The sequence below is a fragment of the Lithobates pipiens genome, unplaced genomic scaffold (genome assembly GCF_037356315.1).
Source record: "Lithobates pipiens isolate NorthernLeopardFrog02 unplaced genomic scaffold, aLitPip1_a1.2 Scaffold_86, whole genome shotgun sequence".
In the NCBI taxonomy this organism is placed as follows: domain Eukaryota; kingdom Metazoa; phylum Chordata; class Amphibia; order Anura; family Ranidae; genus Lithobates; species Lithobates pipiens.
The window spans coordinates 704,666-721,870 of NW_027507910.1; the positions used below are offsets into that span (position 1 = coordinate 704,666).

Sequence of the window (17,205 nt, forward strand, 5' to 3'; positions counted from 1 at the left end):
CTGCTATTCACATATGAATATGTCTCAAATCTTGGCTGTAGTGCCCATTTCTAGATTTCAGTGGTGGTGCCCCAATGTCAGCGTGACCCCAAAATAAAAGAGCATCTCTGCTCCATGCTTATCGTATTCTCTGTAGTGTCACCCTAAAATAACCTTCATACAGATGATGGGACCCCCACATTCCTTCACTAGAAGACACCACAGAAGGTTCAGGAGGCCACTTACCTGGTCTGAGCTTGGAGCATCGGTGATGTCATTCATACTCCTGCTCTGAGCATGATCTACAGAGAAATGCAAACAATAATTCCTCTAAAAGTGACATTTAGAAGAAGAATTAGTAGATAAGAGGAGAAGGTGGAGGAAGGAGTCCATTCAGGTCAGTGAGGTCATTAGGAATTGATCTATAATTTCATATTCTGGCTCCTAAAACAGCCGTGATCTGCAGAAAACAGCCGAGATCTGCAGAAAACAGCCGAGATCTGCAGGAAACCGCCGAGATCTGAAGAAAACAGCCGAGATCTGAAGAAAACAGCCGAGATCTGCAGAAAACAGCCGAGATCTGCAGAAAATAGCTGAGATATGCAGGTAACAGCCTAAATCTGCAGAAAACAGCCGAGATCTGCAGAAAACAGCCGAGATCTGCAGAAAACAGCCGAGATCTGCAGGAAACAGCCTAAATCTGCAGAAAACAGCCGAGATCTGCAGAAAACAGCCGAGATCTGAAGAAAACAGCCGAGATCTGCAGGAAACAGCCAAGATCTGCAGAAAACAGCCGAGATCTGCAGAAAACAGCCGAGATCTGAAGAAAACAGCCGAGATCTGAAGAAAACAGCCGAGATCTGCAGAAAACAGCCGAGATCTGCAGAAAATAGCTGAGATATGCAGGTAACAGCCGAGATCTGCAGAAAACAGCCGAGATCTGCAGGAAACAGCCGAGATCTGCAGAAAACAGCCGAGATCTGCAGAAAACAGCCGAGATCTGCAGGAAACAGCCTAAATCTGCAGAAAACAGCCGAGATCTGCAGAAAACAGCCGAGATCTGAAGAAAACAGCCGAGATCTGCAGGAAACAGCCAAGATCTGCAGAAAACAGCCGAGATCTGCAGAAAATAGCTGAGATATGCAGGTAACAGCCGTGATCTGCAGAAAACAGCCGAGATCTGCAGGAAACAGCCGAGATCTGCAGAAAACAGCTGAGATATGCAGGTAACAGCCGTGATCTGCAGAAAACAGCCGAGATCTGAAGAAAACAGCTGAGATCTGAAGAAAACAGCTGAGATCTGCAGGAAACAGCCGAGATCTGCAGAAAATAGCCGAGATCTGCAGAAAACAGCCGAGATATGCAGGTAACAGCCGTGATCTGCAGAAAATAGCTGAGATATGCAGGTAACAGCCGTGATCTGCAGAAAACAGCCGAGATCTGCAGGAAACAGCCGAGATCTGCAGAAAATAGCTGAGATATGCAGGTAACAGCCGTGATCTGCAGAAAACAGCCGAGATCTGCAGGAAACAGCCGAGATCTGCAGAAAACAGCCGAGATCTGCAGAAAATAGCTGAGATATGCAGGTAACAGCCGTGATCTGCAGAAAACAGCCGAGATCTGAAGAAAACAGCTGAGATCTGCAGGAAACAGCCGAGATCTGCAGAAAATAGCCGAGATCTGCAGAAAACAGCCGAGATATGCAGGTAACAGCCGTGATCTGCAGAAAACAGCCGAGATCTGAAGAAAACAGCCGAGATCTGCAGGAAGCAGCCGAGATCTGCAGAAAACAGCCGAGATCTGCAGGAAGCAGCCAAGATCTGTAGGAAGCAGCCGAGATCTGCAGAAAACAACCGATATCTGCAGGAAACAGCCGAGATCTGCAGGAAGCAGCCAAGACCTGCAGAACACAGTCGAGATCTGAAGAAAACAATCGAGATCTGCAGAAAACAGTCGATATCTGCAGAAAACAGCTGAGATCTGCAGGAAGCAGCCGAGATCTGCAGAAAATAGCCGAGATCTGCAGAAAACAGCCGAGATATGCAGGTAACAGCCGTGATCTGCAGAAAACAGCCGAGATCTGAAGAAAACAGCCGAGATCTGCAGGAAGCAGCCGAGATCTGCAGAAAACAGCCGAGATCTGCAGGAAGCAGCCAAGATCTGTAGGAAGCAGCCGAGATCTGCAGAAAACAACCGATATCTGCAGGAAACAGCCGAGATCTGCAGGAAGCAGCCAAGACCTGCAGAACACAGTCGAGATCTGAAGAAAACAATCGAGATCTGCAGAAAACAGTCGATATCTGCAGAAAACAGCTGAGATCTGCAGGAAGCAGCCGAGATCTGCAGCAAGTAGCCGAGATCTGCAGCAAGTAGCCGAGACCTGCGGAAACAGCCGAGATCCGCGGGAAACAGCCGAGATCTGCAGGAAACAGCTAACAGGAATTACATTGTAACAAAACTACTGATTGTAACTTTGGGGGAATTTACTAAAACTGGAGATGCTGTGAATGGAAACCAATCAGCTTCTAGCTTTAGCTTGTTTGGTAAAGCTGAACAACCCCAACGATTTAACGGTTTCCCAAAACAATGTCAAGCAAGGCATGGCGTCATTGATAATTGTGACAGTTGCTTGTGCTCGCAACCGGACTGTGATGTCATCAAATGACCAGAGTCATAACTGATCACATGAGCATCACCATGGTAACTGCAGATCAAACAGAGACCAAGATGGCGGCTTCCTTGGCTGTATAGGAGGGTTTAGTTCCACTTTAAGGGAATTCCTGTAGGATCTTTTCAGTTTGTAGAAGATTTCTGGTTTATTTGTCAGATTGAGGCAACATGACGGGGAAGATGCTGATATACCCCGCATAAAGATATCATTATAAATATAAAATGCCTACGCAATCTTCCATAGCTGGAGCTCTGTCTCATTCTCAGATCTTCCGTAGATCGATGAAGATGAGCACCGACCGGAACACTGGGGGCAGGAATTCGATCTACAAACAAAAATAAAATTGGCTCTGCTCTACATGGAATACAAAAGGCAAGAGAACCTGTAACAGTGCTGATGATGATCGCTGGACCAAATTCCCAGGGTAGGACATCTTAACTGCCATATTGAGGAGCTGGGCCACTAGGGTTATTCCAATCTAACCCCAACCCTACCCCCACCCCAAACCTCAATCAAACTCTGACCCTAACCCAACTCTAACCCCAAACCTAACCATAACTACAACTCTAATCCACAACACAACCATAACCCCATCCCTAACACCAACTCTAACCCAAACCTTAACACCAACCCAACTCTAACCTCAACCCTAATACCAACACTAACCCCTCCACAACCGTAACCCCAGCCCTAACACCAACTCAAACGCTAACCCCAACACAACCATAACCTCAACCCTAACATGAACCCTAGCACCAACTCTATCCCTAAAACCAGCTTTAACTCAAACCCTAGCTCCAACCCAACCCAAACATCAACCCCCAACCTCATCCCTAATACCAACTCTAACCCCAACCTCATCCCTAATACCAACTCTAACCCCAACCTCATCCCTAATACCAACTCTAACCCCAACCTCATCTCTAATACCAACTCTAACCCCAACCCTAACCCTAATACCAACTCTAACCCCAACCTCATCCCTAATACCAACTCTAACCCCAACCCTAACCCTAATACCAACTCTAACCCCAACCTCATCCGTAATACCAACTCTAACCCCAACCCTAACCCTAATACCAACTCTAATCCCAACCCTAACCCTAATACCAACTCTAACCCCAACCTCATCCCTAATACCAACTCTAACCCCAACCTCATCCCTAATACCAACTCTAATCCCAACCCTAACCCTAATACCAACTCTAACCCCAACCTCATCCCTAATACCAACTCTAACCCCAACCTCATCCCTAATACCAACTCTAATCCCAACACAACCATAACCCCATCCCTAACACCAACTCTAATACCAACTCTAACCCCAACCCAACTCTAACCCCCGACTCTAGCCCAAACCCTAATACCAACTGTCACAGACCTAGCCGGGAGAGAGACTTTTGGAGAGGATTGAATGCTGGCCTCTTGCCTACTGATTATGGGCCCTGGATTTTAAGGGAACAATACTCTTTGCGAGGTGAAGGGGAAGCATTTACAAACGGACATCTTTAGTATGGTGTCCGTCACACCAACTCTAACCTCAACCCTAATACCAATCCTAACCAAACTCTAACCTCAACTCTAATACCAATCCTAACCAAACTCTAACCTCAACCCTAATATCAACTCCAACCCCAACCAAACTCTAACCTCAACCCTAATACCAACCCCAACCCCAACCAAACTCTAACCTCAACCCTAATACCAACCCCAACCCCAACCAAACTCTAACCTCAACCCTAATACCAATCCTAACCAAACTCTAACCTCAACCCTAATACCAATCCTAACCAAACTCTAACCTCAACTCTAATACCAATCCTAACCAAACTCTAACCTCAACCCTAATACCAATCCTAACCAAACTCTAACCTCAACCCTAATACCAATCCTAACCAAACTCTAACCTCAACTCTAATACCAATCCTAACCAAACTCTAACCTCAACCCTAATATCAACTCCAACCCCAACCAAACTCTAACCTCAACCCTAATACCAACCCCAACCCCAACCAAACTCTAACCTCAACCCTAATACCAATCCTAACCAAACTCTAACCTCAACCCTAATACCCACCCCAACCCCAACCAAACTCTAACCTCAACCCTAATACCAACCCCAACCCCAACCAAACTCTAACCTCAACCCTAATACCAACCCCAACCAAACTCTAACCTCAACCCTAATACCAACCCCAACCCCAACCAAACTCTAACCTCAACCCTAATACCAACCCCAACCAAACTCTAACCTCAACCCTAATACCAACTCCAACCCCATCCAAACTCTAACCTCAACCCTAATACCAACTCCAACCCCAACCAAACTCTAACCTCAACCCTAATACCAACCCCAACCCCAACCAAACTCTAACCTCAACCCTAATACCAACCCCAACCCCAACCAAACTCTAACCTCAACCCTAATACCAACCCCAACCAAACTCTAACCTCAACCCTAGCAACATCTCCAACCCCAACAAGATATATATATTAAGTAAATTGTGGGGTGCCTCAGCACACACTGAGAGTCATGAGGATAATATACCAGGAGGTCACCAATCCAAATAAATAGCGGAAAGTAATATAAAGAGAAACAAGGCGGGTGTTCTAAGGGTGGTCTGCTGGTATTTAAGTGATTGTCCAATTACACACACACAAAAAAATTCTTATATATAACAATACATAACTTTTATTCTACAACAGTTTAATCACTTAAGGACCGCCTCCCGCCGATATATGTCGGCAGAATGGCACGGCCGGGCACAATCACGTACCTGTACGTTGCTCTTTAAGTGGCCAGCCGTGGGTCGGGAGCGTGCCGCCGGCGGCGCGTTCCCGACCCGGCCCTGAGCTCCGTGACCATGGCCATGTGACGTCACAAGCCAGGCCACGCCCCTACAATAAAAAAAGGCACATAACATCATACATAACACCTGCCCCCTAGTGATTAACTCCTTCACTGCCAGTGTCATTTACACAGGAATCACTGCATTTGTATAGCACTGATTGCTGTATAAATGACAATGGTCCCAAAAATGTGTCAAAAATGTCCGATGTGTCCGCTATAATGTCGCAGTCACAATAAAAATCGCTGATCGCCGCCATTACTAGTAAAAAAAAAAATATTAATAAAAATGCCATAAAACTATCCCTTATTTTGTAGACGCTATAACTTTTGCACAAACCAATCAATAATCGCTAATTGAGATTTTTTTTACCAAAAATATGTAGAAGAATACATATCGGCCTAAACTGAGGGAAAAAAACGTTTTTTATATATATTTTGGTGATATTTATTATAGCAAAAAGTAAAAAATATTGAATTTTTTTCAAAATTGTCTCTTTATCTTTGTTTATAGTGTAAAAAATAAAAACCGCAGGGGTGATCAAATACCACCAAAAGAAAGCTCTATTTGTGGGGAAAAAAGGACGTCAGTTTTGTTTGGGAGCCACGTCGCATGACCGCGCACTTGTCAGTTAACAGCGACGCAGCTCCAAATCACAAAAAGGGGTTTGGTCCTTTGGCTGCAAATTGGTCTGGGGCTGAAGGGGTTAATAATCCTAAAAACATATAATTGGATCCAGATATGAAACCACACAGAAAAAAAATGACTGTCCAGTGCAATTGCTGAAGAACGCATTTTGTGGTAACACGCCGCTTCTTCAGATTGCCGGGTATGTGTGTGACAGATAATTCAATACAAAATTCATATATCTAAAAATAAAAGGTATATCAATATACATCATATGCAGAGGCTTTACAATGGACCACGATCCCCCTAACAGGAAAAAATCTGTATATTTACAAAAACAATAAGAATATATATATATATAATGTTATTTATTCAGACATCGCACTGGAGAGAAATGATTTTTGTGGATCCAATTATATGTTTTTATGAATCTTGTACAATAAAAGTTATGTGTTATTATATATAGGAATTTCCTGTGTGTGATTGGACAATCACTTACCCGCAGCCCACCCACCTTGTTTCTCTGTATTATTTGTTGGGGTTGGGGGTCTGACACAGCATGGGGGGGGGGGGAGAGACAGTGGGCCAGCACTGAATAGAAGACGGGAAATGCTACGATAACTAGCAGGGGATTGGTTGCTAGGTGGTCCTAGCAACCAATCATTAGCATTGTTAATATTAAAAATTAACTCCAGCAGTTCCCGCCCTATGTTCAGCGCTGGTGTGTGTCCCCCTCTGTGAAACATGCAGGGACCCAGACCTGGGAGGGGGAGGGGGTGGCTGTAACATGCAGGGGGTCCAAAGCTGGGGGGTGTGATGTAAAGGGGTCCAGAGGTGGAAGGGGTTGTGTAATGTAAAGGGGTCCAGAGCTGGAGAGGGTCGTGCAATGTAAAGGGGTCCAGAGGTGCAGGGTGTTGTGTAATGTAAAGGGGTCCAGAGGTGCAGGGTGCTGTTTAATGTAAAGGGGTCAAGAGGTGCAGGGTGCTGTGTAATGTAAAGGGGTCCAGAGGTGCAGGGGGTTGTGTAATGTAAAGGGGTCCAGAGGTGCAGGGGGTTGTGTAATGTAAAGGGGTCCAGAGGTGGAGGGGGTTGTGTAATGTAAAGGGGTCCAGAGGTGCAGGGGGTTGTGTGATGTAAAGGGGTCCAGAGGTGTAGGGTGCTGTGTGATGTAAAGGGGTCCAGAGGGGGAGGGGATTGTGTAATGTAAAGGGGTCAAGAAGTGCAGGGGGTTGTGTAATGTAAAGGGGTCCAGAGGTGGAGGGGGTTGTGTAATGTAAAGGGGTCCAGAGGTGCAGGGTGCTGTGTGATGTAAAGGGGTCAAGAGGTGCAGGGGGTTGTGTAATGTAAAGGGGTCCAGAGGTGCAGGGTGCTGTGTGATGTAAAGGGGTCCAGAGGTGTAGGGTGCTGTGTGATGTAAAGAGGTCCAGAGGGGGAGGGGGTTGTGTAATGTAAAGGGGTCAAGAAGTGCAGGGGGTTGTGTAATGTAAAGGGGTCCAGAGGTGCAGGGTGCTGTGTGATGTAAAGGGGTCAAGAGGTGCAGGGGGTTGTGTAATGTAAAGGGGTCCAGAGGTGCAGGGTGCTGTGTGATGTAAAGGGGTCCAGAGGTGCAGGGTGCTGTGTAATGTAAAGGGGTCCAGAGGTGCAGGGTGCTGTGTAATGTAAAGGGGTCAAGAGGTGCAGGGGGTTGTGTAATGTAAAGGGGTCCAGAGGTGCAGGGTGCTGTGTGATGTAAATGGGGTCCAGAGGGGGAGGGGGTTGTGTAATGTAAAGGGGTCCAGAGGTGGAGGGGGTTGTGTAATGTAAAGGGGTCCAGAGGTGCAGGGTGCTGTGTGATGTAAAGGGGTCCAGAGGTGCAGGGTGCTGTGTGATGTAAAGGGGTCCAGAGGTGCAGGGTGCTGTGTGATGTAAAAGGGTCCAGAGGTGCAGGGTGCTGTTTAATGTAAAGGGGTCAAGAGGTGCAGGTTGCTGTGTGATGTTAAAGGGTCCAGAGGTGCAGGGTGCTGTTTAATGTAAAGGAGTCCAGAGGTGCAGGGGGTTGTGTAATGTAAAGGGGTCCAGAGGTGCAGGGTGCTGTGTAATGTAAAGGGGTCCAGAGGTGCAGGGGGTTGTGTAATGTAAAGGGGTCCAAAGGGGGGCTGTTGTGGAGAGGGGGTACAAAGTAGTGATAAAGATATATTGGGGGATGCAGATGTATGCAGGGGGCACAGTGGGGTGTTTTTACATTTTAACGTTGGGGGGTGCCAGATATAGTATCCGTTTCGGTGCCAAATGCTCTGGTTACGCCCCTGCCTTAACCCTAACACCAACTCTAGCCCAAACCCTAAGACCAATCTAACCCTAAACCCAACCTTAACCCCGACTCTTACCCCATACCTAACCCCAACCCTAATTTCAGCTCTAACCCAATCCTAACCCCAAATCTAACCCCAACCCTAATATCAACTTTAACCCCAAATATAACTCCAAGTCAACCCCAACCCCAACCTAAACCTTAACCCCAACTCAGACCCCAACCCTAAGAAGGCCTGACAGTAAATTCTAAGTATGAAGTGTTTATGTATTGATATGGAAATACGGAATTTACTGATATTTGGAAGGTTTCCAGGAACTCACTTGTACTGGAGGAGACCGACTTCCCGATGTCCGCCAAGGAGCGGTGGATGGGTTTCTTGGTCTGGTGTCTGTGCTTCCTCAGGAGGACAAAGCTGAGTTTCTCTCTGAGGTCAGGCTTGAGTATTCCATCTTCCACCTGCTTCTCTATGATGTCATCTGTAATAGAAACCCCCCTCAGCTATACACAATGATTACTTTGTGGGCCTAGTCTACTCCGAGGGGAAGGATCATGGCGGTTAGTAATATTATCTGGAATTTTCTTCTGGAAGTTTCTATATTGATGGAGTCAGAACTGGGATTTCACTTGGACTGATTGGCACTTAGGAGGTGCAGAGCACTATATGAAGAGTATGAGAATGAGCCCCTTCGTTTCATTGGCTCTCTGGAAATGCAGCGTTCCCAAGCGCCCCTTACCACCGCCCAGGATTGGAGGAGACCAATGAGAATGAGCACCTAAAGTCTCTTCTAAAGATGATCTGATTGGCTAATTATTTCAACCCCCCAATGTGAGTGCAGGTTTCTGGGAAAAGATGAATCTGCCCATATTTATCATTACAAGGCGGAGGTGACCTTTGTGGGGTGATTCCTGGCCTACATATGAGCGCCCCGCCTGGAGGACAACATACCGACAATCTGTGGGAGGGAATATCCATCCAAGTCCAGCAGCACGGTTCCAGTCTGAAGACACGTCCGCAGCTCGAAGAGGCTATGAAGGGACAGTGTGGACACGTGTGGTTTACTCCACCGTTCTCCTCCTTCTTCAACCTTCTCCTCAAACTTGATCCACCTGTGTGAAGGGTCAACATTTAGGACATCAGGTCTTATGTGGGGACTTCATGGAAACTGTTATTTCTAATCTGTACACAAATGACACACGGAACGCTCTGCAGAACCAAGGCTGGCTTTGTATACATGGTTTTCAGTTTGGGAAATTTTGTTCTCATATTTTGTCTTACTGAGTAGGAGGACCTGTCCATGTGTTTTCCTGAGGAGGGGGACCTGTACATGTGTCTTCCTGAGGAGGGGGACCTGTACATGTGTTTTCCTGAGGAGGAGGACCTGTACATGTGTCTTCCTGAGGAGGAGGACCTGTACATGTGTCTTCCTGAGGAGGGGGACCTGTACATGTGTTTTCCTGAGGAGGGGGACCTGTACATGTGTCTTCCTGAGGAGGGGGACCTGTACATGTGTCTGCCTGAGGAGGGGGACCTGTACATGTGTTTTCCTGAGGAGGGGGACCTGTACATGTGTCTTCCTGAGGAGGGGGACCTGTACATGTGTCTTCCTGAGGAGGGGGATCTGTACATGTGTCTTCCTGAGGAGGAGGACCTGTGCATGTGTCTTCCTGAGGAGGGGGACCTGTACATGTGTCTTCCTGAGGAGGAGGACCTGTACATGTGTCTTCCTGAGGAGGGGGACCTGTACATGTGTCTTCCTGAGGAGGGGGACCTGTGCATGTGTCTTCCTGAGGAGGAGGACCTGTACACGTGTCTTCCTGAGGAGGAGGACCTGTACATGTGTCTGCCTGAGGAGGGGGACCTGTACATGTGTTTTCCTGAGGAGGGGGACCTGTACATGTGTCTGCCTGAGGAGGGGGACCTGTACATGTGTTTTCCTGAGGAGGGGGACCTGTACATGTGTCTTCCTGAGGAGGAGGACCTGTACATGTGTCTGCCTGAGGAGGGGGACCTGTACATGTGTTTTCCTGAGGAGGGGGACCTGTACATGTGTCTTCCTGAGGAGGAGGACCTGTACATGTGTCTTCCTGAGGAGGAGGACCTGTCCATGTGTCTTCCTGAGGAGGGGGACCTGTACATGTGTCTTCCTGAGGAGGGGGACCTGTACATGTGTCATCCTGAGGAGGGGGACCTGTACATGTGTCTTCCTGAGGAGGGGGACCTGTACACGTGTCTTCCTGAGGAGGGGGACCCGTACACGTGTCTTCCTGAGGAGGGGGACCCGTACACGTGTCTTCCTGAGGAGGGGGACCCGTACACGTGTCTTCCTGAGGAGGGGGACCCGTACACGTGTCTTCCTGAGGAGGGGGACCCGTACACGTGTCTTCCTGAGGAGGGGGACCTGTACACGTGTCTCCCTGAGGAGGGGGACCCGTACATGTGTCTTCCTGAGGAGGGGGACCTGTACATGTGTCTCCCTGAGGAGGGGGACCTGTACATGTGTCTTCCTGAGGAGGGGGACCTGTACATGTGTCTTCCTGAGGAGGGGGACCTGTACATGTGTCTCCCTGAGGAGGGGGACCTGCACATGTGTCTTCCTGAGGAGGGGGACCTGTACATGTGTCTTCCTGAGGAGGGGGACCTGTACATGTGTCTTCCTGAGGAGGGGGACCTGTACATGTGTCTTCCTGAGGAGGGGGACCTGTACATGTGTCTGCCTGAGGAGGGGGACCTGTACATGTGTTTTCCTGAGGAGGGGGACCTGTACATGTGTCTTCCTGAGGAGGGGGACCTGTACATGTGTCTTCCTGAGGAGGGGGATCTGTACATGTGTCTTCCTGAGGAGGAGGACCTGTGCATGTGTCTTCCTGAGGAGGGGGACCTGTACATGTGTATTCCTGAGGAGGAGGACTTGTACATGTGTCTTCCTGAGGAGGGGGACCTGTACATGTGTCTTCCTGAGGAGGGGGACCTGTGCATGTGTCTTCCTGAGGAGGAGGACCTGTACACGTGTCTTCCTGAGGAGGAGGACCTGTACATGTGTCTGCCTGAGGAGGGGGACCTGTACATGTGTTTTCCTGAGGAGGGGGACCTGTACATGTGTCTTCCTGAGGAGGAGGACCTGTACATGTGTCTGCCTGAGGAGGGGGACCTGTACATGTGTTTTCCTGAGGAGGGGGGCCTGTACATGTGTCTTCCTGAGGAGGAGGACCTGTACATGTGTCTTCCTGAGGAGGAGGACCTGTCCATGTGTCTTCCTGAGGAGGGGGACCTGTACATGTGTCTTCCTGAGGAGGGGGACCTGTACATGTGTCTTCCTGAGGAGGGGGACCTGTACACGTGTCTTCCTGAGGAGGGGGACCCGTACATGTGTCTTGCTGAGGAGGGGGACCCGTACACGTGTCTTCCTGAGGAGGAGGACCCGTACATGTGTCTTCCTGAGGAGGGGGACCTGTACACGTGTCTTCCTGAGGAGGAGGACCTGTACACGTGTCTTCCTGAGGAGGAGGACCTGTACATGTGTCTTCCTGAGGAGGGGGACCTGTACATGTGTCTTCCTGAGGGGGGGGACCTGTACATGTGTCTTCCTGAGGAGGGGGACCTGTACACGTGTCTCCCTGAGGAGGGGGACCTGTACATGTGTCTTCCTGAGGAGGAGGACCTGTACATGTGTCTTCCTGAGGGGGGGGACCTGTACATGTGTCTTCCTGAGGAGGGGGACCTGTACATGTGTCTTCCTGAGGAGGAGGACCTGTACATGTGTCTTCCTGAGGGGGGGACCTGTACATGTGTCTTCCTGAGGGGGGGGACCTGTACATGTGTCTTCCTGAGGAGGGGGACCTGTACATGTGTCTTCCTGAGGGGGGGGACCTGTACATGTGTCTTCCTGAGGGGGGGGACCTGTACATGTGTCTTCCTGAGGGGGGGGACCTGTACATGTGTCTTCCTGAGGGGGGGGACCTGTACATGTGTCTTCCTGAGGAGGGGGACCTGTACATGTGTCTTCCTGAGGAGGAGGACCTGTACATGTGTCTTCCTGAGGAGGAGGACCTGTACATGTGTCTTCCTGAGGGGGGGGACCTGTACATGTGTCTTCCTGAGGAGGGGGACCTGTACACGTGTCTCCCTGAGGAGGGGGACCTGTACATGTGTCTTCCTGAGGAGGAGGACCTGTACATGTGTCTTCCTGAGGGGGGGGACCTGTACATGTGTCTTCCTGAGGAGGGGGACCTGTACATGTGTCTTCCTGAGGAGGAGGACCTGTACATGTGTCTTCCTGAGGGGGGGACCTGTACATGTGTCTTCCTGAGGGGGGGGACCTGTACATGTGTCTTCTTGAGGAGGGGGACCTGTACATGTGTCTTCCTGAGGAGGAGGACCTGTACACGTGTCTCCCTGAGGAGGGGGACCTGTACACGTGTCTTCCTGAGGAGGGGGACCTGTACATGTGTCTTCCTGAGGAGGGGGACCTGTACACGTGTCTTCCTGAGGAGGGGGACCTGTACATGTGTCTTCCTGAGGAGGGGGACTTGTACATGTGTCTTCCTGAGGAGGGGGACCTGTACATGTGTCTTCCTGAGGAGGGGGACCTGTACATGTGTCTTCCTGAGGAGGGGGACTTGTACATGTGTCTTCCTGAGGAGGAGGACCTGTACATGTGTGTTCCTGAGGGGGGGGACCTGTACATGTGTCTTCCTGAGGAGGGGGGCCTGTACACGTGTCTTCCTGAGGAGGGGGGCCTGTACACGTGTCTTCCTGAGGAAGGGGACCTGTACATGTATCTTCCTGAGGAGGGGGACCTGTACATGTGTCTTCCTGAGGAGGAGGACCTGTAAATGTGTCTTCCTGAGGAGGAGGACCTGTACATGTGTCTTCCTGAGGGGGGGGACCTGTACATGTGTCTTCCTGAGGAGGGGGACCTGTACATGTGTCTTCCTGAGGGGGGGACCTGTACATGTGTCTTCCTGAGGGGGGGGACCTGTACATGTGTCTTCCTGAGGGGGGGGGACCTGTACGTGTGTCTTCCTGAGGGGGGGGACCTGTACATGTGTCTTCCTGAGGGGGGAACCTGTACATGTGTCTTCCTGAGGGGGGGGGACCTGTACGTGTGTCTTCCTGAGGGGGGGGACCTGTACATGTGTCTTCCTGAGGGGGGGACCTGTACATGTGTCTTCCTGAGGAGGGGGACCTGTACATGTGTCTTCCTGAGGGGGGGACCTGTACATGTGTCTTCCTGAGGGGGGGGACCTGTACATGTGTCTTCCTGAGGAGGAGGACCTGTACACGTGTCTTCCTGAGGAGGAGGACCCGTACATGTGTCTTCCTGAGGAGGGGGACCTGTACACGTGTCTTCCTGAGGAGGAGGACCTGTACACGTGTCTTCCTGAGGAGGAGGACCTGTACATGTGTCTTCCTGAGGAGGGGGACCTGTACATGTGTCTTCCTGAGGGGGGGGACCTGTACATGTGTCTTCCTGAGGAGGGGGACCTGTACACGTGTCTCCCTGAGGAGGGGGACCTGTACATGTGTCTTCCTGAGGAGGAGGACCTGTACATGTGTCTTCCTGAGGGGGGGGACCTGTACATGTGTCTTCCTGAGGAGGGGGACCTGTACATGTGTCTTCCTGAGGAGGAGGACCTGTACATGTGTCTTCCTGAGGGGGGGACCTGTACATGTGTCTTCCTGAGGGGGGGGACCTGTACATGTGTCTTCCTGAGGAGGGGGACCTGTACATGTGTCTTCCTGAGGGGGGGGACCTGTACATGTGTCTTCCTGAGGGGGGGGACCTGTACATGTGTCTTCCTGAGGGGGGGGACCTGTACATGTGTCTTCCTGAGGGGGGGGACCTGTACATGTGTCTTCCTGAGGAGGGGGACCTGTACATGTGTCTTCCTGAGGAGGAGGACCTGTACATGTGTCTTCCTGAGGAGGAGGACCTGTACATGTGTCTTCCTGAGGGGGGGGACCTGTACATGTGTCTTCCTGAGGAGGGGGACCTGTACACGTGTCTCCCTGAGGAGGGGGACCTGTACATGTGTCTTCCTGAGGAGGAGGACCTGTACATGTGTCTTCCTGAGGGGGGGGACCTGTACATGTGTCTTCCTGAGGAGGGGGACCTGTACATGTGTCTTCCTGAGGAGGAGGACCTGTACATGTGTCTTCCTGAGGGGGGGACCTGTACATGTGTCTTCCTGAGGGGGGGGACCTGTACATGTGTCTTCCTGAGGAGGGGGACCTGTACATGTGTCTTCCTGAGGAGGAGGACCTGTACACGTGTCTCCCTGAGGAGGGGGACCTGTACACGTGTCTTCCTGAGGAGGGGGACCTGTACATGTGTCTTCCTGAGGAGGGGGACCTGTACACGTGTCTTCCTGAGGGGGGGACCTGTACATGTGTCTTCCTGAGGAGGGGGACCTGTACATGTGTCTTCCTGAGGGGGGGACCTGTACATGTGTCTTCCTGAGGGGGGGGACCTGTACATGTGTCTTCCTGAGGAGGAGGACCTGTACACGTGTCTTCCTGAGGAGGAGGACCCGTACATGTGTCTTCCTGAGGAGGGGGACCTGTACACGTGTCTTCCTGAGGAGGAGGACCTGTACACGTGTCTTCCTGAGGAGGAGGACCTGTACATGTGTCTTCCTGAGGAGGGGGACCTGTACATGTGTCTTCCTGAGGGGGGGGACCTGTACATGTGTCTTCCTGAGGAGGGGGACCTGTACACGTGTCTCCCTGAGGAGGGGGACCTGTACATGTGTCTTCCTGAGGAGGAGGACCTGTACATGTGTCTTCCTGAGGGGGGGGACCTGTACATGTGTCTTCCTGAGGAGGGGGACCTGTACATGTGTCTTCCTGAGGAGGAGGACCTGTACATGTGTCTTCCTGAGGGGGGGACCTGTACATGTGTCTTCCTGAGGGGGGGGACCTGTACATGTGTCTTCCTGAGGAGGGGGACCTGTACATGTGTCTTCCTGAGGGGGGGGACCTGTACATGTGTCTTCCTGAGGGGGGGGACCTGTACATGTGTCTTCCTGAGGGGGGGGACCTGTACATGTGTCTTCCTGAGGGGGGGGACCTGTACATGTGTCTTCCTGAGGAGGGGGACCTGTACATGTGTCTTCCTGAGGAGGAGGACCTGTACATGTGTCTTCCTGAGGAGGAGGACCTGTACATGTGTCTTCCTGAGGGGGGGGGACCTGTACATGTGTCTTCCTGAGGAGGGGGACCTGTACACGTGTCTCCCTGAGGAGGGGGACCTGTACATGTGTCTTCCTGAGGAGGAGGACCTGTACATGTGTCTTCCTGAGGGGGGGACCTGTACATGTGTCTTCCTGAGGAGGGGGACCTGTACATGTGTCTTCCTGAGGAGGAGGACCTGTACATGTGTCTTCCTGAGGGGGGGACCTGTACATGTGTCTTCCTGAGGGGGGGGACCTGTACATGTGTCTTCCTGAGGAGGGGGACCTGTACATGTGTCTTCCTGAGGAGGAGGACCTGTACACGTGTCTCCCTGAGGAGGGGGACCTGTACACGTGTCTTCCTGAGGAGGGGGACCTGTACATGTGTCTTCCTGAGGAGGGGGACCTGTACACGTGTCTTCCTGAGGAGGGGGACCTGTACATGTGTCTTCCTGAGGAGGGGGACTTGTACATGTGTCTTCCTGAGGAGGGGGACCTGTACATGTGTCTTCCTGAGGAGGGGGACCTGTACATGTGTCTTCCTGAGGAGGGGGACTTGTACATGTGTCTTCCTGAGGAGGAGGACCTGTACATGTGTGTTCCTGAGGAGGGGGACCCGTACATGTGTCTTCCTGAGGAGGGGGACCTGTACACGTGTCTTCCTGAGGAGGGGGACCCGTACACGTGTCTTCCTGAGGAGGGGGGCCCGTACACGTGTCTTCCTGAGGAGGAGGACCCGTACACGTGTCTTCCTGAGGAGGGGGACCCGTACATGTGTCTTCCTGAGGAGGGGGACCCGTACACGTGTCTTCCTGAGGAGGGGGACCCGTACATGTGTCTTCCTGAGGAGGGGGACCCGTACATGTGTCTTCCTGAGGAGGAGGACCTGTACATGTGTCTTCCTGAGGAGGGGGACCTGTACATGTGTCTTCCTGAGGAGGGGGACCTGTACATGTGTCTTCCTGAGGAGGGGGACCTGTACATGTGTCTTCCTGAGGAGGGGGACCTGTACATGTGTCTTCCTGAGGAGGAGGACCTGTACATGTGTCTTCCTGAGGGGGGGGACCTGTACATGTGTCTTCCTGAGGAGGGGGGCCTGTACACGTGTCTTCCTGAGGAGGGGGGCCTGTACACGTGTCTTCCTGAGGAAGGGGACCTGTACATGTATCTTCCTGAGGAGGGGGACCTGTACATGTGTCTTCCTGAGGAGGAGGACCTGTAAATGTGTCTTCCTGAGGAGGAGGACCTGTACATGTGTCTTCCTGAGGGGGGGGACCTGTACATGTGTCTTCCTGAGGAGGGGGACCTGTACATGTGTCTTCCTGAGGGGGGGACCTGTACATGTGTCTTCCTGAGGGGGGGGACCTGTACATGTGTCTTCCTGAGGGGGGGGGACCTGTACGTGTGTCTTCCTGAGGGGGGGGACCTGTACATGTGTCTTCCTGAGGGGGGGACCTGTACATGTGTCTTCCTGAGGGGGGGGGACCTGTACGTGTGTCTTCCTGAGGGGGGGGACCTGTACATGTGTCTTCCTGAGAGGTGGACCTGTCCATGTGTCTTCCTGAGGAGGGGGACCTGTACATGTGTCTTCCTGAGGGGGGGGGACTCAGTGT

General features: G+C 51.3%; 1 protein-coding gene across 1 annotated transcript in view; it reads right to left on the reverse strand.

Moving 5' to 3' along the window:
• Nucleotides 1–17,205, reverse strand: part of LOC143973613 (electrogenic sodium bicarbonate cotransporter 4-like) — a 193,600-nt gene that overhangs the window by 68,296 nt on the left and 108,099 nt on the right. The window contains exons 6-9 of the mRNA XM_077474470.1: nucleotides 9,366–9,526; nucleotides 8,740–8,895; nucleotides 2,880–2,975; nucleotides 226–281 (exon numbers count right to left, since the gene is read on the reverse strand). Of these exons, the coding sequence (XP_077330596.1) occupies nucleotides 226–281; nucleotides 2,880–2,975; nucleotides 8,740–8,895; nucleotides 9,366–9,526 (469 nt within the window). The remainder of the gene's footprint in view (nucleotides 1–225; nucleotides 282–2,879; nucleotides 2,976–8,739; nucleotides 8,896–9,365; nucleotides 9,527–17,205) is intronic.